At 42.8% G+C, this 20,755-nt stretch overlaps 1 protein-coding gene across 2 annotated transcripts in view; it reads left to right on the top strand.

The window, feature by feature from the left end:
- Positions 1-20,755, top strand: part of ERGIC1 (endoplasmic reticulum-golgi intermediate compartment 1) — a 57,711-nt gene that overhangs the window by 9,271 nt on the left and 27,685 nt on the right. Inside the window, exons 2-3 of one of the 2 annotated variants that reach the window (XM_031598098.2) lie at positions 10,819-10,880; positions 17,476-17,548. In XM_031598098.2, the coding sequence (XP_031453958.1) occupies positions 10,819-10,880; positions 17,476-17,548 (135 nt within the window). Of the gene's footprint in view, positions 1-10,818; positions 10,881-12,026; positions 12,210-17,475; positions 17,549-20,755 lie in introns of those variants that run through there. The other variant, XM_031598100.2, reaches the window with a different exon arrangement.

Genomic DNA, 20,755 nt, shown 5'->3' on the forward strand with positions numbered 1-20,755 from the left:
TATCTACTGTTACGCAGGTGTTAATCTTATTAAATGTGTTAATAACTGCTTGGTATTTACAAGTATCAGTTTATTAGTTGGGCTTTGAATCTGAATTTGTTCCTTGAACTCACATTTGGGGTCAGACTTTAATAGTTACGTATTATGTGCTTACTTTAAATACATAAACTTCCATTAGCAAGATCACTTATTTTACTTCACACATGCTTCAAAGTTGGGTCCCAGTTCAGGAAAGTGTTCCTAATCAAGACTGTCCACAGACATGCACTCTAGGTACAGCCCTGTGACTGACCAGAGACTTGGCTCTAGCACTGAACATCTTTGTTTTCTTAAACATCTTCCCAGAGCTTTCCTTCTGGAGACCTTTAAAGACACTGCGGCTTTGATATGAAGTAATACTTCATATTTTTGTAGAGTTTTTCATCTGTAGATTTCAATGTGTTTGGTGAAAAACCAACAGATGTCACCAGGTGCCACTCTGCAAAATGAAGAAGCTGAAGTAGAAAGATGTAATTGAGTGGAGCAGCAATTACACAGTGAGTCAGTGCTGGGAGCAGAATAGAATTTAGTTCTGTTGGCTCCCACTGCTGCATCCATTCCCTGGGGTCGCAGTGTGGCTCTGTCCCACAGGCTGTCTTGAGCTGCTCTTTGCACATTATGTTCTCATCTGCTGTCAGACAGGAAACACAGAAATTTCATTTAAACAAGGAATTAACAATCACAAAAAGAAGAGTTCAGAATTGGCAGTTCCGATTCTCTTCTCCTGCCACTGACTTCCTGCAATTGTTCTTTGCCGCCTATAAAAGAGGGTGATAGATTTCTCTGTTTTGTTGGAAGCAGAGTTGCTTCGTTTTGGCTCTGCTAGATTTGGCAAGAGCTAAATGTTCTTGTGGAGGTGTCAGAGAGATACTTGCCTTTGGATGGACAGAAAAGCAGCAGCATCTGAAAACAGGACTTCTGAAAGAAATCTTAAACTAATATTTTACTTGAAAACTGAAAAAATAATGCTTCCTCTGTATGTGTAGGGGAAGGCATTAGGATAAGGCATCTGCCAACTTGCTATTGACAGGTGGAAGTCACTGCTTTTAGAGTTGAGAGGTCCTTACTTAAAAAGGCGTGCTGTTCTCAAAGCTTTTTCGATTAAAATTTAAATTAAAATGGAATCAGCCAAGCACATTAGTTCTGACAGAACTTCTACTCCCTAGATCTTGTTTGGTTTTCATGCTCTTCCCCATGCTCCGTAGGAGGAATCCGTCTGGCATTCTGACACGGCCTGGAGGAAGTGCAGCACTTCAGATAGGTTCCTTCTCCATGTCAGTCAGGGGTCTCCATTCCTTCCTATCACTCAGAAACTGCATCTTTTCTTCTCTCATGCTTTCCTAACCTGGGGAATTGCTCTGAGCTGCTAGTCAGAGCAGGTTTGGCTTTATTTTGTAGCAGCTTTCAGACACTTGGGGTGTATGATCCCACCCACACAAGTGCTGTGTCCTTCTGTGCCACCTGCCCAGCCGGCTGCGCGCTCCTGCCTCACCCACGGGAACCTGGTGACGTCTGTGCCCTATGTGGGTCAGTAGGCAGAGGAGAGGCCTGTCCTCCTTGTTCCTTGATCATCATTGTCCCGAGTACCAGCTCTTCTGGGGCTATCTTCTTTCCTATTTTGATAATTTCCAGCATGCTGTCAGTAGGTACATGCAGTGGGGTAATTGGTCTTTCAGGCCATCTCTCGTACCTTAGGAGTCAGCCTGCTGTTACACTGTTGAATAAAATCAGTTTAATAAGAGAATAATCTTTTTCTCTGTGGATATGGTCACATGGATCCAGGTATGGATTTAACAGCTGCTAATGGTAACAGTCCCCTCAGCAACTTTAGATGGTTGACTGAGATTTTATTTTTAAGTAGATGACTTTTTGTTAATCAGAAGAGCAAACTATGTGTGCAAACCTGACTGTGCTGTTTGTTCTACCTTGATGTTTAATTTGGCTTGAACAGTCAGACTGAAAACTAAATTGGTGGGTTGATTTTTTTCACGATACATAAGCAACAGCTTTGCTTTTAGAGATCTTGCTGTGAGTGTCTGACATGCTTCAGACAAAAGGAACAAAGCTGGAGGGGTCCACCCTGTGTTAGAGGCAGCAGACTGTTTGTGTATAAGCCTGCTCGTTTCCTTGGGAGGTGAGTGGCTCCTAAAAAGGGTAAAAGCTCACAACCTACAGCTGAATGCATGGCAGCTCCAGGCGTTGGCAATTGATATCAGGCCTGCTCTTACTGCTCCGTGCTCGAAGGCTGTTAAGGCAGTATTATTGACAAGCAGGGATGAATTGTCCCTGAGCCATTGTTAGAGAGCAGTGACCCAAGGAAACAGAGGAATGGTTGCTGCCTGTTAAACAGCTTTGTTGTTTTGGCGAATTTATTTTTTTTTTCCCAGCTCTTAACTGGATGATCTGATTTCTTTGGTTAAAATTCTTTTGTTCTTCTGGTAGCACTGGAGTTCGTCTGTCTGTCTGACTTGGTTAAAGGAGCACTGAGGTGTCATGCTCTGGGGCAGCAATTTCTTCCCTTCTCTGTCTTGTGTCTACAGCCTGAGAATCTGTTGTACTTTGTGTTGTGGAACATGAGGAGGTGGATGGGACTGCTGCTTACTGGATGTTTCAGTGGGTGCTTTCAGTAACCCAGCATTTTTGCTAGGTTGCTTCCTGAAACTTCAGAAATGTCGGTGAGCACAGATTCCACAATACCTCAAGCTGCTGGGGAGGCAGGTTTTTGCTTACATGTTTTGTTCTTCTGATTCTTGTTAGGTGATGGACATCTCTGCCCAAGTGGAATATCGCAAAGGTGTAACTATTTCCTGACACAGAGCTGCATGCCTTTGGTGGGAAGGTTTCTGTAGAATTACTGCTGGGACTACAAGAAGGGTATTTCCCTTCTGCCATCAGTTTCCAGTCTGAATGAGCTTGCTCTGACAACAGTGTGCTGATACGTTCATTTTGATTCCATGAATTCAGGAGAAGGTATCCAGTGTAGACTTGGTATTACTGTCTTCTGCCTCCAATGTGCACTGATGGGTGGGGGCAGAAGGAACGTTCTGAGACAAACATAGTCACAAAATGCTCTTCTCCCCTCTGTAACACCTACCTCCTGCAACATTTTCCTGGAGAGATAAAATGCAGTCTGTTTGCACACAGTTGTCTTTGAATGTCAGATGGACTTAGTCCAACTTTATAGTGAGTGAGTTTCTTCCTGCTTCCCATGTCCTTCTTACAAATGATAAAACGTTTCATGCATAGCGGATTGCAGAACTCTAAGTGGTATCTCCGCTAAGAGCCTTAATAGCAGCAGGTAATGAGTGAATCACGGTCCATAAACTCTTCTGCTGTCTCCAGGGATGCATTTTCCAGATGTGGTAGCAGCAGTAATAGAAGGAGGGAAAGTTGTGCAGTACGCTTTGCTGTGGACTGGTGGAAAACTCAGTGCAGTTGTTCCAGCCCATCTTGTGTGCACTTGAACGCGGGTCCTAAAGTGGGGTCAATCATGCTCATTCTCTTCTCCCCACTTGACACCTGCCTTGGTTTTATGGACTGCTAATGCAGCTTTTCTGTCTTTAAATGACAAACTTAAAAATAGATGCAGCTACGTAGACTTATGAGAAGAGCCAGTAGTCTGTCTTTGTGCATCGGTTCTATAGCAGCCAAATAAAGGCAGCTGAACCCAACCATCTCTGCTCATTGAATCATATGTCTGTAACACAACAATGAAACAGAAGGTTTTGAGGAGGCAAGTAGGTTAATGGTAAGAAGAAGAATAAAAGAGCATCAAAAGTGATGAATCCCTGTCTCCAGGGAAAGTTAATCCTTCCAAGAGTTAAAGATGGTTTGTCTCTTCTATGGCATCTGAATAAAAATTGTCAGGTGGCTGAATTCACTGATGTCTGTGTGAAGTAATTAAAGAGTGTAGTGTAATTCAGAAGGATGCATACTAAAAAATGAGTTAATTTAGAATGTCTCAATAGTAGATACTTAAAAAGAAAAGAGGATGTTAGATGTTTTCTAAACTGTTAGCAGACAGAGCTGCCTTGGGATGGCTATTACAGAGCAAGGAATGTGTGCAGGAGTAAGTGTGGCTGTCCAAAGCAGTTTGATGGCTCTGCTGCTCCTTGAGCCCCTTCCACAGTGTATGTAGTTGCCATCAAAAGCAGTCTGTGATGGTTGTTTTGATTCAATACATGTTCCTAGAAGTGCACCATGTGGTGGTTTTCCTACTCATCTGAAAAAAAAAAACCCTGAAATCAACAAATCTAGTGCTTTGTCTTCTGTAGATGAAAAGCACCTCTTTCTTTCTTTCTTTCTTTTTTCCTAAGAATGAGTTTCTTAGTGCCTAATCGGCGTGAGATACCTCTGTGTTGTGTATTTCTTGAACACGCAGCTCCGGGTACAGGGTGTAACGGTAGAAGTTGCCTGTTCTATGTTGTAACCTCGCTTACTGGTGAGTATGCGGTGAATGAAGTAAGGAACAGGCAAGCTTTGTTGTGCTAGTCAGGAATTGGCGTCTGTGTGGAGAAATACTGACATCAAGCCCTCTTGGACTGCTTTTACTTGAGGCCTGCAGCCATACTCTGATTCACTTTTCTTTGGTTGCAGGAAGGACTTGACAAATAGGAAAAAACAGCAGCAATATTGTACTTGAATGTATCTCTGATCTGTAGCTGTGCTACTTACTGTTCAGCTGGGTGAGGGCACTACCAGCACATGGGCAGAAGCTTTTTCTGTCTGCCACTCCTCTACTTCTCTGAGCAGGGATGTTTCTTGCCAAGAAGGAAGCAATTGGGTACAGAGCTCTCACTGACCGTAAGAGCTCTTTGGGACAGTTCAGGGTGGGAAACCTCACCAGCTAACCTTTTCTTATCTCTTTATTCCCTTTGTCTCTTGGGAACCCCAGGGAGCTCTCCCCCACGGCCTTCTTGTCTTTTTAGGAGATGTTGCATACGATGGGTTATGATGCACCCTACTCATGTTGAGCCAGTACACAGGCGGCTCAGCACCACCCAGCTGCTTGCTCACTCTCCCCGGGTGGGATGGGGAGGAGAGTTGGAAATATAATACTGGGAACTCATGGTTTGAGGCAGTTTACTAGGCAGAGCAATAGCCGTGTACATGAGCAAAGCAGGGCAGATATCCAGCCCCTCCCAGGAGAGCAGGGCTCGGCACATGTAATGGTTTCTTGGGAAGGTGAATGCTATCAGCCTGATCATCTCTTCCTCCTCCTTTTCCCCAGTTTGCATCACTGGCTACAGCACCACATGGTATGGGACGTCCTTTTGACTGGACTGGGTCAGCTGTCGTAGCTGTATCCCCCCAGCTCCCTGTGTATCCCAACCCCTCGCTGGCAGGGCAGCACAAGGAGCTGAATTGTCTTTGGCTCTGCACAGCACTTCTCAGCAACAACTAAAACATCAGTGTGTTATCACCACTATTTTCATCAAAAATCCAAAGCACAACATCAAATGAGCTTTATGAAGAAAACTGACTCTATCCCAGCCACAGCCATGACACTTGTCCAACGCCAGGCCTCCAACATGTGACATGCTATATAGCTACAAACTGGCTCTGCAATTCTTCTGATTTCTTGCTGTGGTAACAGCAGAGTCTTTACAGTATTTTCGAAGTTACCTTTCTGTATTTATACTCAGCCCCCCCTTTGTTTAGTTGAATCTGCTGTAGAATCTTTAGTTGCTTGTCTAAGTGAATCACAAAGTCATTTTTCAGCTGTTACGTTTGTGGTGCCTGCGGGTTGCTTCCTGGGTTGCTTATTTGTTAACAAAGCAAATTGGTTCAGTAACACCACATTCTTTTTCTTCAGTAAGCTATCAGAGCTACTGATGTCTTGTAGAATTAAAGTTGTTTTTCACTGTGCACTGGGCCAGCTATTGGGAGTGAGTTAAGTCACCAGAAATTAGTGACCTTGGCATCAAACGTGGAGTCTGCTGAAAAACAGGTGCTGCTTTTAAATGCCAGTTAACATGGGAGGTGGAGGAGTCGAGCATTGTTTAGACACCCACATTCCTCTGTAAATCGGAGCCATGGACTCTTGCTGTGAAGACAACCTGATGTATTTGTGCCACTGTTGACCTGCTAAAGGTAGAATATCAGTGCTTTTCTTGCTTTTTAAAAATTCTTTGACATCAGAAATGTCATTTGCTGTAATGAATGATTGTGTCCTGGAGACAATTTCTACCTTCGGTACGCGCTGCAGATTTACCTGTGACAGAGCCAATATGGTTTGGAGGGAAGACTGGTGCCAATTAATCTGCTGCCAATTTGCAGTGCCTGAATTTTGTTCTATGACCAAGTGCAAAATGGATGTATTGCACTTTTACTTGACTGCTTGTTAACTGCAATTTAAAATGCAGTCCTAAGAGCTGCATAACAAACTTTCCCTTGTCCCCCGAATTAAATCTAGGCAGACAGACCTTGCAGAAGGGTACATGAAAACATTCCCCTGCTCCTAGCTCCAGAAGTCCATTTCAGTGCTTTGCAGAGATAGCTGAAACCTATTTTCTCTTTGCAGTGAGTCAGTGTAGTGGCACAGGCAGATTTATAAGCTGTACTCGCAGCGTACGCCTCAGGTAGTGTGGCCAACACATTGCTCCTCTGTTTTCTTCCTCTTCCTGCCCTGATGAGGGCTGTGCACACTTGAGGTTTGCAACAAATTCTGAGAACTGAAGAACTCTGTTTGTCCTTCTCTGATGTTAGCTCCTTTTTGTGTCAAAGTTTCCCTTTGCTACACAGAATTGAAATTCAGCCATCACCGAGTGCTTACAAGTCTTGATTTTTTTTGTATTGCCTCAAGTTTTTTGCTTCTTACTCTTGAGAAAGATAACAACATCTTACAGAGATGCTACTGTAGTATTATACTGAAGCTCCTTTCAGACTCCCAGGATAATGGAAAGGATTATTCTGTTTAGGGAGGTGGTAATCTTCAGCAGAAAATAATGTGTTTATTACCTAATTTCCTGAAATATTTCAGCTTGAAGAAAATGCGGTGTTTGGGTAGGCATCTTCTGCCCTCTCTGTCGCCTGTCTTGCACTGTTAATCAGATAGATTTGGAAGGAAAGTCAAGAATCACCCCAGGGCTGGTGATGTCAACCTGCACTGTTGTCTTGGACTGACCTACCTTTGCCTCTGCTGGCCTCCAAGCTGGCCTTGGACATAATTTTTTGTGGCTGCCTCAGTCAAATGAGTGCTGCTGCATTTGATTGTGCCTAGTGAAACAACTGGGTGCTGTTCAGGGTCTCCTAGAGCCATAGAAACTCAACAGGAAGAACACATACTTCTGTCCAAAGAAGAAATGTTTAAATAGAAACATCTCATATTAGTCTAGATGTAGCCTGAAGTCCATGTGACTTTTGCTGGTGCTTGAAATACACCGTCCTTTCATTTGGCTCCATTGAATTGCACCCATCTACAGTTTCACACTGCCATCCATTTGTGTCACTGCAGTCAGATGAGAGCAAGGTGAGAGGCCTCTTGCACACCCATCCATCAGACAGCCCTCACTCTATCCCCCATCTCCTTACACCATTTTTGGGTTTGTGGATTCTGTTTGAGCTCTCTGCACAAGGATCATGCTCACAGATGCTGTTTGACCAGTTCATTGACATGCCTGTCAGGGAGATGAGAAAGTTTCTGGTTATGTCCTCAGCACTGGATAGGAAAAAAACTGTAGTATTCCCTGACACTAATCATGAACATTGGTACCATGGAACTCTGACATTATAAACAACTTCTTTCTTTGTTTGCATCCATGCTGCCCATTGAAACAAAAGACAATAGATACACTGGATGTGTCAGGAAATTCCTTTGTAATACTGATGACAGCCCAGTGCTATCTTTAGCCTTGTGCTCTGGTACTGCAAGGTCCAGCCCTCCCTGTGTGAGGATCTGATGACCTGGAGGAAGAGCTTTCCTAGCAAAAACTTGTTGCTTCCATACTTACAGCTATATCAGCTGATGGACTCAGAGGTGTTCCTTCACCTTACAAGTTTTGCCTTTCTGAGCAAAGGAAGAAAGTTGCCAAAAGCCAGGTATAAATAACCTGCTGGCTGGCCTGTGGAAACTGTGCCTACATGCTTTGTAAGTGCAGAGTCATGTCTGCCTTTGTGAAAGCGGGGTTAACTGCTCCACAGTACTGCCAGTTCACTTCACAGTTACTTGAGGTGATGAATGTGCTGGAAATCTATGCCCTGGCTTCTCGTGATTGTTCAGTACAGAAGTACAAGTATGTTGAAGGGTATTCACAGCACAGTACAGTGTGTCTCACTGCGTTGTGGGCTAACTGGTACACTTCTGAACGTCCAGTCTCCCTCCAGTATTAGTAATACCTTCCATTGTGTTGAATATGCTGGTATCAGAAATCTGTAAGCCAGCTTTTGCAATAGAGAGGGCACAAGGTTCCTCTCTGTTCCCAGCATGTAAATACTCTTCCAAGTGACCAATGCTTCAGGAACCTTGAGGCTTGCTGGAATTTTTCCTGCAAGTGCTTACAGGAACATCTGACCTGAGGGCAAGTAAAACCTGTTCACTTTTCCATGTATGTAATCCACATCCTATAGGCAAAATGGATCCAGAGACTTGCTTAAATCTCTTAGCTGTGTGTCGTGGTCAAGGAGGGAGATAGAATGTAATGTAGTTGAAGAGGTGGGAAGCAGAACAGCACATTGAGAGGGTGAACTGCCTTTTAAGCACTTGAAGCCAGCTGATGAGCTTGGCTGGGAACCATTGATCATCAGCTTTCTGTAGCGCCTTTGCCTGTTCCTACCTTACTTGCACCATGTAAAACTTAATTTGTTGGGTTGGGGTGTTATCTGCATGGTTAAAATGGCAGGCAGAGAGGAGAGAAGCATGCTGTGACATCAGCTTTCCACTGAGTTAAAAGATGGGATTATTTTCTTAATCCTGTGATGGATCATCCTTTTAAAACTAGTAAATATTTCTGACTGTAAGAAAAAATTTCCTTTTATAGTATCCCCAGACTACTGCTTTTACTGACTCCAGTGTGGAGGCATTTCCTATCTCTAATTGTTCACTCACACTGAAAAGCTCTTGCATTTTCGTGCACTTTCTCTCAGCTCTTTTAGCCGTGTTGATCTATCATTGTGACCATAGTGAGGTACTGCCAGCTTTCAGCATTTTATGGGCTGTGAGCAGGAAAGATCAGCTACTTCCTCTGCCCGTGAGACCATGATATCACCAGCTGCTCTGGGCTGCTTTATCATCTGCTGCTGCTGTGTTGCTTTGGTGTATGTGGAAAGAATGTAAACAGCACTTTCCAGATGTTCTCAGGGCAGCTGGAGAACCATAAATGGACTCTTTGCTTCAGGAGTATGACTGATCTATTTAGGCGATGGCAGGGAATAGAGTCATGAAAACATATAGCTCTGTGGGCATCCTGTGCAGAGTGCTCTGTCAATTATATCACATGAGCAAGAGCTGTGTGCAGTTAGCAAATGCCTCTCTGTCTGCTGCTGTGGCCGTTAGCTGTGTTTGGAAATGCTGCACATGCTGAGTTCATCCTCACGAGACCCTGAACAGATTTACTCTTCGTATTTCATAGGTGAAGCAGTGGTTCATCAGGACAGTTAAGTGATTGCATAGCGAGTTCAGGACGTGAACTGTGTAGGTGATGTTCATGATACCATCTTTCCTTCTCTTCCTCCAGTTTCACATTATAATAATGAATAAAACAGCAATAGTGTCCTAATCTAGTGTGTTGCAAATGCACACAGTGTGCATCCAGATTGTACTGATGATTTATGTAGGTGCAGAGTAAAGGAAAGAATGCTGATGTAGTTTTTGAGCTCTCAATGTAACATTTGGTGTAGTAGGAAGTACTGAATCAATGCAGGGATGTTGGTGCCATAGAGAGGAGGAATTTGGAAGCTGGTGTCTCTTATGCTTGTCCAGGACTGGACAAAGCATCACATCTCACTCGCTAGTGCTATATCAAAAAAAAGTCTATTCAGGGAGAGAACCAGTCACTTCCTTCTTTAGGGCGTGTGTGTTTTTAATGCATTAATTAATTTTTATTGAGTGGTGGAAAAACTGATGTCAAGAGCTGCATTGCGGCTGGACATGCAACAACATAACGTGGTAGGAAATAATACAGCAACATCATAAGGGCAGTGAGAGTTTAACCATGGAGAGTTTAAAATAGCAAAGCTGAGCCATATGGATATTAAAAGATATGACTGAATCAAAACAACTGTCTAATATTAAAATGGATTTTGCAAACTTCTTAGGTTTATTTTTCCTGTGTATCCGATGTCCAAGGGTCAGTTTCTTGCCTTAACATCGTGATTTCTGGCTCTGGTTTTGGTGAGTTTTGGCTACCATGGAATACAAAACACTAGTTGAAATGTTGGTTGTGTCTTGCTGTTTGTTTTTTCTTGCCATGCCTTTATATTCAGGAGTCTGTAGAGTATCCTTTTCCTTTTACGGTGGTCTGTAAGCTTGTCCAGCCTGACTTCTTCCCTGGCACCTGTAGCAGCTCGGATTGCAAAGATCCATGGCAGCAAAGTCAAGGGAGGCGGAGGGAAGTGCTTTGGAAACTGGAGCCCAAAAGCAGAGCAGTTACATAACTGTACAAAAGAAAGAGGACTTTTTGTTTTGTTTTGTTTTTCCTTCTCATATCCTTCTGCAAACTCAAAAAAAAATGTTGTTGGAAAGCTGGATGGAAAAAACTTCAGCATCATTCATCCCTGTGGGGATGTGAAATGTATTAAAATATTCCACCTGGTTTATGGCTGTTACTTTTCCTCTTTCAGGTTTGACATCTACAGGAAGGTGCCAAAAGACCTTACACAGCCAACCTACACAGGGGCTATTAGTAAGTAGCACTTCTTTTTGCTGTCCTTGCATTCCCCTGAGCTAAAATTAAAGATCTTTTGGTTTCTGTGTCTTACAGGATATTTTAAAAGGAATATAAAAGACTAGGAATTATGTCCTCTGTTGCTAAGACAGCTCTTTTTACCCAGTACCTAAGGTTTCACTAAACGATGGAGGAATTTGTGTGGATTTGGAGTCTCGGCATCAAAAAGTAGCAAAGATATCATATGAAAGGGAGCTCCTAAGAGCTAAAGCTGGAATACCCACTGTGCTAGCTACTGAAGTAGCTGTAGAGTTTTTGCTGGAGTCTTCCCTGGGATGGAAGCTGTGAGTCTGATCCAAACACTGGGGGAGTGAATGACTGCATTTTTTTGCCTGTCTCTCATGGGCATCTCTTCATGGTGAAGAACAGCTGTTGTGTCCACAGTTACATTTCTTACTTACTGAAGAGATTTGAGGAACCAAACTGCTACTATAGAGAATCCAGGTTTTGGATTCTGGTTGCGTGAAGAGCTGAGTGGATGGCAACGTGCAGTGGCCATCAGACAGGATGGTTTGGGGAACAGTTCCTTCTGTCACAATGTACTTAGGGGACTCATCTGACATTGTAGATGGGGCTAATGAGCGGAGATCTTATTTTATTGTTATTTGCCATGCTTTTAAAGGAGAATAATTAGTTTGTCAGAAACCACTGATAGTGATCCACTCTCACTCCTGTGTATCAGTGCATAGACTTCAGCTGATACAAATCTCTTGCCTCGAGCCTCTTTTCCTTCCTTCCTCCTCCTGAGGTAGGCTGTGGGCTGAGTAATGCAATTTCACACAATTATATCCAGTGAGTGCACTGTGCAGAGTGGTAAACATTGATCAGGTTGGTCCTGCCAAGTCTGTAATTAGATGCCTATTGCAGCTTTCCTGTTCCATTGAACAGTGACTTCCTTTGATCGTATAGTTGTGCTCCATTCATCCGTTCTTGTAGATGGGTCAGTAGCCTTGTATGTCATTGCTGACGTGAGTGATGTCATATCCCTTGGTGACAACAGGCACCAAATAGAACTGAGTCAACAGCAGTGAATCAATGGGACACGAAGCACAGCCCTTTGTGAGCTAAAGGAACTCCTCGCTTCTTACTCTGAGGGTTGTCGAGCCCTGGAGCTGGTTGCCCAGTGGCGTGGAGTCTCCAGCCTTGGGATATTCTAAATAAGTAGACCTGACCCTGAGCAACACGCTTCATCTGACCCTTTTTTTTCAGGGGCATTGGATGGGATGATCTCCGGAGGTTCCTGCCAGCCTCAACTATTCTGTGTTTCTGTGAAGATAGCTTGTCACTGTAAATATTTACTTTCAGAGAGTCCTTGTCCTCTCTTGTTATCCTGACCACTGAATTACTTGCAAGTCAATTCCCTCTTTGCTTTGCTGAGACAGTGAACAAAGAGCTTGAGTAAAACTGTTCAGTAATTTAGAGGTATATGAGATTGAGCGTTTTGAAAGAACGCTTTGAACTTGTTTAGTCGATCCTACCTTCTCTTCTGTTTTGGAAACGAAGAGTTCCCACACTATAACTGGGCTGCCTTTGAGAATTTGTCTTGTTATGAATCACCTGCAAAACAGAATGTTTTAGAAACAAAAAAACCCATCAAAGGCCATCCAGCAGCATTAGGCTTTCAGATCTACAGTAAACAGCTTAAGTGATAAGTGTGTTGTGGGAAGGCTTGGAGGCTGTGACTCTTACTTAAAATTATTAGCTGACTTATTTCTCTCTATTGTTATTTGCAGCTTCTCAGGCTTTGATTTTTCTTCTCTAACTGGTTCTCCTTCTTTTTGTCAGAGTGTTTGCAGAGAGGCTGATAGAAGCTTTTGAACCACACAGACAGCCAACAACCTGTGGTAGCTTTGCGTGTGAGGATCCTGGATGCATCTTTCCTAATGGATTTTCTGTCTGACCAAGCCTGTGACTTGTAATTTGAAAGCCAGTAATCTTGAGTGTTGTAGGAGGCCATGAATGAGACCAGCCCATTGCCATGGCAGTTTGAAGCCTGGGAAGGTCTCATGAGTTTGAGATAAATGCTTCAGGGAATTCAGGTGTTAGCCATAATAGAGGCTTGGAGTTAAGGGAAGGTGCTGCTCTTCTTTACAGGGTTGATACAAAATAGCCTGTAGTATCTGACTATTGTAGTCCTTCCTGTGTGATTTCAGCTGAGACTTCAGAGTTGTTTCTGGTGCTTTCTGGAATGGGAGCAGATTAAAGCAGGATTCTTCCAATTGTGTTTGTATTTGGGGGAGGGAAGGCCTTTTTGTGTGTGGGTCGTTTGTTTTGTTGTCTATTTACTTGTTTGGGGGTTGGTTTGTTTTTTCTTTTGTTTTGTTTTAGAAGCTTGAGGTTTATTAGGGAGGAAGGAATAGATCAAATTACAAATGAAAAGAGATATAAGTACCAACACTGCTTCCAACCAACAGGGGTGAAGGGGCCAACTGCTAGGAAAGAGGCAGCTCCAAATAAGTGTGAAGGTATTTTGATGGGGAAGAGTCTGGAATGTGGGCAAGTTCAGAAGCCAACTGTAGGGTTTCTGTTTTGTAGGCTTTTGTAATTTCGAAAGCACACTGCATATAAGATACTTTGGATCTGTGCAACCCTTCTGTCTACTAAAAACTAGTAGGAACAAAGGAACAAAGAGCATTCCCCCATAGTTTAGTGGTGGGGTTTGCACAGAACAGCACACACGAAGACTACTGTGAAAGGCAGGCAGTAGTTAGGCATCCCTTGTTCTTAGTAAAAATCTCTTCTTTCAGACCATGTTCCAGTTCATGTGCTACTAAGACAGTCATGCTGTTGTCCCTCTTCCACCAAGTGTTGTGCCAGTCCTTACAAGCCTTCTGACCCTGGTGCAGTGTGTCTGTGTGATGCCAGCACACGGCCATTCTAACAGACCTGATTAACATGGTGAGGAACTGGCCATGTTTGGGTATGTAGGCAGCAGTGGCACATCCCTGGCTGTCTGACAGCTGGCATCTGGACAGCAGCAGTCTGACTTCTTGAGAGAGAGGCCTCCAACTCGAACAGCTGCTGTAGCAATCCTTCTGCTTAACAGTCAGTGCGGATGCATAGTTTGCATGCATGTCTTGTATGCACACATGGTAATGTTATCCAGAAATACTCTGTGCTGTTTGGAGGCTGGAGTTTTAAATACACATCAGGAAATATCAAAGTTATGATTCACGTGTCATTTGTAACAAGACCCAATCCTTGCACTTCATAGCAGTTTGCTTCATTGTACAATAAATACTATTAATTTTATGCCTTAATATAGACAGAGATTCACTCCTTCAGTCTATGTGTTGTTAAACAGTTTGCATTTCTTTCATTTATTGAAGGGTGGAGAGGGAGAGTTAGGAATGTACCTAGATGGGGGTGTATATCAGAAGGGATATGAACATAAGGGTGAGGATGTAGAAGCCAATGCTGAAAAAAGTGCTTGGTAGAATTTCTCATCATTTTGGAGTTTCTCAATAAAAGCACATTCCAGTGTGTCTACAGTGAGCAATCTGGGATATATTGACCACTTTGTCCTACTAGAGTTTTAAAAAAACCTGTCTTAGATTGTCCTTTAAGCTCTGTGGGAACAGTGCTCTTGCAGTTAAGCTAAGCTTTAAGCATTAATTTTTCCTATTCTATCTGATCCTAGTCTTTAATCTGCTTTTCCAGATGCAATATAGTTATCATACATGAGTGGCTGGAACCATGCATTTGCATGGAAGCAAGTACAGGTCTTCACTATGCAATAAGTAGCTGAATGTGTACATTGTCACACGGAGAGTGTAGTATGTGCCTGCATTCAGCTGTGTACACTAAGGAGAGGGGCACTTTGGCAGCAAGAGACGGTTCAAAGCATAAGGCTTTTGTGTAAGTATGATGCCAGAGACACCCAACACCCCCTGCTTTGGAGATGTGCACGTACAGGAATGCTTTAACACCGGAGCAGCCATGCTAGCAAGGCTGTTGCAAAACTCCATTTAGCCAACTGTACTTTTCAAGGTACTGATCAGCAGTAGATGCTGAGAAAGGGCACGAGGACAGGTGAAACAGTGCCCAGACATCCCTCATTTGGCAGCTCTGAACTTCCTGAGACAGAGGTGGTTCTTTTGTATTTAGTGGCCATCAATGGATTTCTTCTTCTACACGTCTGATTCTCTTCTTTTTTTAAGTCTTTTAGACTTTCTATGGCCAAGTGTCGCGTAGAAGAAAAACTTTCTCCTCTTGTTTTAAAGCTCAGCCTTCCATTGCATTCTTGTACTGGGAGTGACAGTGAGTTGTTGTTCACCATTCATCTTCTCCAGACCTGTCTCGTGTCCACTCTCAGTAATCTCTTTTGTAGGTTGAAAAGTGCCTGTGCAGTTCAAACACTGACAGAAGTATCAAAGGCCTTTGGTAGTCCGTCCCCACCGGGTGTTTCAGGACATTCTTGCAGGACTTCTTATGCACAGGTTCTTGTAATTTTATTGTACTTAGTATGTACTGTCATGAGTCTTCACTGGAAGAGCTGGATTGGAAAATGGACTTAAGGGAGATAGTACTTTGTATACCAGGAAAGGAGGAGGTAATTTGATAATGAAAATGACAGAGAAGAAAGTGAAAAGTTGGAAAAGGGGGAAAGCTCTGGGTGAGAATTGGCATCAGTACCAAGCTTGGAAAGAAGTGATGGAGAGTGGAGAGGTCTGTCTGATGCTGTGCTAAACTGCTACAGAATGAGAACATGGCAAAAGGGAATATGGAAAGCAGCTGAAAGAATTGTCTCAATCATACATTCTCCCCCGCATACTGCCAAGATCAGAGATCTTGTGTATCTGCTGTTCGGTGATTAATGGTGAGAAACACTGGATCAACTAGTCTTGTGCCCGACTGCTTTTCTTTCTGCCCTTATGTAGGTGTATGTGTTCTCATAAGAGTTTGTTGCTGTGTTTCAAGTAAATCCTTCTCCACCCCCATGACACACTGTGCTGGTGGCTTAGCTGGGTTACAGCAGTGTGGTGGTGTTCTGCATCTTCACAGCCAGGACCTGGAAGTGACTGTCTTTTCCAATGAATATCCTCTCTGGCTTACCATTTTCCTACTGGTCTTTGTCTTTATTTTCCCCCTTTTCTTCATCCTACTTAATGGCTTTTTTGGCATCTCTTTTAATCCCCCACACTTCTGAGAGGGTCAGTAAATGAATCCACCCTTGAAATGACTGATGAAGAAGGGCAAGCTGTGTATTTCTCTTTCCTCAGAACTACAGGCTGACTAATCTGAAGAATGAGGCACAGGGCTTTAGGTCACCCTAGGGTCTATCTCAGTATTTGCTTTAAGTACCTCCCCTTTCCTTCCCATGCCTCCCATGCTCTGTACCAAGGGACTGTGGACAGGCGCAATAGTTTGATTAAAATTGCTCTCCAGCCAGTTGTTGCTTGAGCCTTCTGGAGAAAAGGATATTCAGGCTGTATTGGTCATGTGGAGTAAAGTTGAGGAACAGGGTTTTTCTTACACGTTTCTCAATCTTAATTAGTGGCTGTGGTAAAATGGTAATTTCCAAAGAGTGCTTGGTCACTGTTACTCTGCTGGGACTGAGGGGTGAACCAGACTGTGTCTGCTGCCATGCCATTTCCCGGTTTACTCTTTTGTATAATGATTCATGATGGACTTGGATATTTTATTTAATACAATCCCATCTCCTTGAGTTGGCACATCTGTGTCTAATCATCCTTACTCTGTGAGATTCACAGCCATTCCTTCCTTCCTTCAAGCCATTCCTGTATAGGAAACTGACACTGCTGTACGATGTTTTGAACAGTTTTCTGATGAAGAGTGACAAAGAATACCCCAGTAACTTTTGGCTGCCCTCTTTTAACTGTAGATTGGCTTCCTTAGAACTGACGCAGGACTTGTCCACGTTCTTAGCAATGACTTTGCTACAAATTTTTCTTTCCTGAAGAGTCAGTATGTTGGCAAATGGAGAAATAAGAGGAGAATGAGGCATTGTTTAGACTAGTCCATTATCACAACAGTCTCTGCAGTACCCGCTCTGTCTCACATGTAGCGCAGGCTGTGAGACAGCACGTGCATAGCCTCAGAACCTGACAAAGAACCAAAATGTTTCCTAATCCACAAAACACGACATTACTGATTGTGTACTTCTGAAGCAAGGAAATGCCTTTTTTTTTTTTTTTCCCCTCTTCTTAAGGAGGTTTTAGTGTAATAAAATTTAGCATGGAGCAAGGGCTCCAAAAGAAGTACTGCTGATAAGCACTTTTGTCAAAGGGGAGGGAGAGCTGGTTGACCAGCATAGTGTGTTGGAGGTGAAGAACACAGGAGCTGTGGCAAGATGGAAATCGTGGTGGAGAAGGTAGGCCAAGAGTTAAGATACCCAGCAGGACGCTGAGTGTTGGCGTGCCATTGAAGTCACTGCTTGGATGGCCTGGTGTTGTCTCTACAGAAAAATTGTTAATTGGTAGATGTGTCTGGGTGGCATGTTTGCAGGGGGAATGATCTGCCTGTGTGAAAACAGTTTGTGTCTTTGTTAGAGATATAAACTAACCTTTTCCTCAACTTTCCTCTTTTCCAGTCTCTGTCTGCTGCTGTCTCTTCATACTGTTTCTCTTCCTGTCTGAGCTCACCGGATTCATAGCCACTGAAATGTAAGTAATAACTATGTTTTCCTTTGTTTGAATGTATGTTTATATATGATTCTTTACGGATGTCCTCCATTACCTTGGAAAAATGTGCTGGTAATTTCACTAGCCAGTTAGTTCTCTCATGGTTTAGGATTCCTTTTGGTTGAGTTGAAATACTCATTCATTCAGCTTTTTATTTTACTGAGATAAAACTTTGTTCTAAAATATTTATATTACAGAAAATTGTTCCAGACCTGCCCGATCCTTTATCAGTTGCATACTAGATTTGTCTCTTGAACAAGATGGATAAGCATTCCATTCCTTTTCAGTTCTCTGATAATAGATGGGCATAAGGCACTGTGATTGCTAAGAAGATAGGTGCCAACCTGCTGCAGGTTCCCTCTTCCTCTTTAAGTTCTTGATTTATTTTCCTCTTATGAGATTGGTTTCCTCTCTCCTCCTGAATATATTTTTTTCTCTGTACTTGTTTATTTTTCCAGATTCACTTTGAACCAGTGTCTTTTTCATCAGCGATTAAGTTGAAATGTGTGGTGCCTACTGGTTGAAACCACACTACCAGTGCTCTGGGAATGTGGGATCTTGTTGCAGATTCCTGGGATCTCTGACAAAACCTTTTATTTTCCTCTGCCTTAAAGTTGACTTTTCTTGGTAACTATTAACCTAAGTACCTTTGTTTGGGGTTCTAGGAAACGTTCTCCGTAGTCCTACTGACGTGGCAGTGAGCTCACCCAACTGTGATGCAGTTTTCCTGGAGAGTTAGGAAGGGTGGAACTTCAGTCAGACTGGCTTGATGGTCCACATAGCCACAGATGTCACTGCTGAGCACAAAAGCTCTGAAGGGCACAAGACTTATTTTGAGCAACTGTGCTTTGCACTGGTTCTGATCACCTTGTACCTTTTCATTGTTTTTATGCATCTCTGACTTGGATCAAGAATTTAACTTAAAGAATAACTTTAACCTTGAATAATGTTTAACCTTAAGACAACAGTGTAATCTAGCTCTAGCTGATTTTTATGCCTATTGCACTGTTCTTTCAGAGATGATATCTTATGTTTCTTACCCCCTTGCCATTTCTTTGAATTCAATTCCATGCTTTCTTTTTTTTTTTTTTTGTGAAATTCTAGGCTCACCTTATTAACATACTTTTCTCAGAAGCTAAATGTGAGAAATTCTTGGTTTCCTTGTTTTAAAAAAATAGAGAACTCTAGACAAATTACTTCAAGTAAAAAAAAGTACTTTTTGATGCTCATTTACTTATCTGATTTTTTTGTTTTTTAAAAGAGGAATTAGAAATATTTACCTAATTTTGGTCGAACAGAGTGCATGTTTCTTTACGTAGTGATGATTTCCTGACTATGGATTTATTTTTGAACAGCAAAGCTGTATGATTCTCTGAGGCTTTGTGCTTGTTTCATATTGTGACTTTCTGAACAAGACAATGCATTCTCCATGAAGATACTAGAGGTGCTCTGAGTTGTGAACACTGAGGATTCTTGTTGAAACCTCAGCGGGTTGGTAAGCTGTTTTCCCAGCAGGGACTAAGGGAGGAGATGTTTGCGAGCAGTAAAGCAGGGAGGATGTCATGGAAGAATCAGAGGTGAATGCAGGAAACTGCTGTGTCACGGACTGTCCAACACAATAGCTCACTGAATGTGATAACCTCCTTTTGATGAGTTGTGGGTCATCAAATTCTCTCTTGCTGGGAACAGCTCACCCACTGTATTTGTGAATAGGCTTGCTCCGTTACAACGGAAATACTTCAGAATGACACTTAAGAGGTGCTTCCCAGTTCAGTGACTTCTGAAGTAGAAGTACACTCTTCTCTTTCCATTTCTTACTCATTGCTTTCCCTTCTGGGAAGCCCATAGCACTTTAGAGGTGTTCAGAGATGCTGCTGACCTCTCCTGCCCCCTTTTAAAATGTGCTACTGATACTTCATTGTGAGGCTGCATAGTCTCATGGTTCGGAACTTGGGTGCAGATGTGTAGAGTTGTAATGTGGTCTGAAACAGTGTGAGAACTCTGTACCATCGTTAGAAACCGGGTGATGGCAGATAACATGGAGATATCAGAAAAATGTTTTGAGCAGTGTTTGCCAAGAATCAAATACTTTTCAAGATGCAGAAGATTCCTTTTGTGCAAACTGCTCGATACCCATCACCTTTTATTGCAAGCTTCAAGTTTCTTCTGTATCAGATTTCTTTTATATCTTTTCTATCTCTTGCACAAGATACCCTCCCAGCTTGAAATTTCCTAGTGCCAGCCAGAATTTGAATGATTAACTAGAGTGTGCTCTTGTACAGGGTGAGCTTTCCTGCTTTGCCAGTGCCAGCTGAATTAGAAGACTTCATCAGTCTTTGTGTAATATTTCCCCTAAAGCAGTCATGCACTTTACAAAGCCAGATTGTATGAGGATAGCTGCACATTTTTGTTGGCAAATTGAAATCAAGAGCACCTGGTCTGATTCCTTACATCAGAGATGAACCAGGTTTACTGTTGTTAATTTGTGCTTACTTATTTTGTGCCCTGTTATGTCCAGTAATAGTATGTGGAGTGGGTGTGTGCATTGACATCCAGCTTCAGGGCAAATCAGCAGCAACCTCAACAGCAGTGGTACCCACAGGATTAGCTGTCTGACTCTAACCAATGGGTTTTTTGTATCTAGATTTGAAGAGAGTGGTTGGTATGGTTTGCTGAACTCATGTGTTTTAACATGAGAAAATAAGATCTGCTCTGCACCACATTAACCCCTAAGCTTCTGCCCACTGTTAGACTTCCTTTTGCATTCATATGATTGTAGCAGTTTAAAGTCCTGTTATTGTTAGAAGTCTGTGTGGTCACTCTTGCCCAACTTCAAATCTCTTTTTCCTTGACTGGCCCATTGTCTTAGTGCTTGTAATCTCAGCTTGCCTATGTGGCAGAAGGCCAAGAAATTACACCTTCATCTTGAGGATAGCAGTCATAACACTAAACCCAAACAGATTATCGATGTGGGGAAGACTGTGCATAACAGTAGGAATGTCATAACTCAGTGTGTGGGCATGTCTAATGAGCACCCAGGTCACGTCCGTGGCAGGGAAGCTTGCTTCAGCGAGGAAGCTGGATTAAGATACTGGACACATTACAGTGGGCATGCAGGAAATTAATGTGGCGTAGGTAACATACTATAAATGCACATCCTATTTTATTGCTTACCGTGTAGATGAGTCC

The sequence above is a fragment of the Phasianus colchicus genome, chromosome 15, assembly GCF_987193195.1.
Source record: "Phasianus colchicus chromosome 15, bPhaCol1.hap1.1, whole genome shotgun sequence".
NCBI lineage: Eukaryota > Metazoa > Chordata > Aves > Galliformes > Phasianidae > Phasianus > Phasianus colchicus.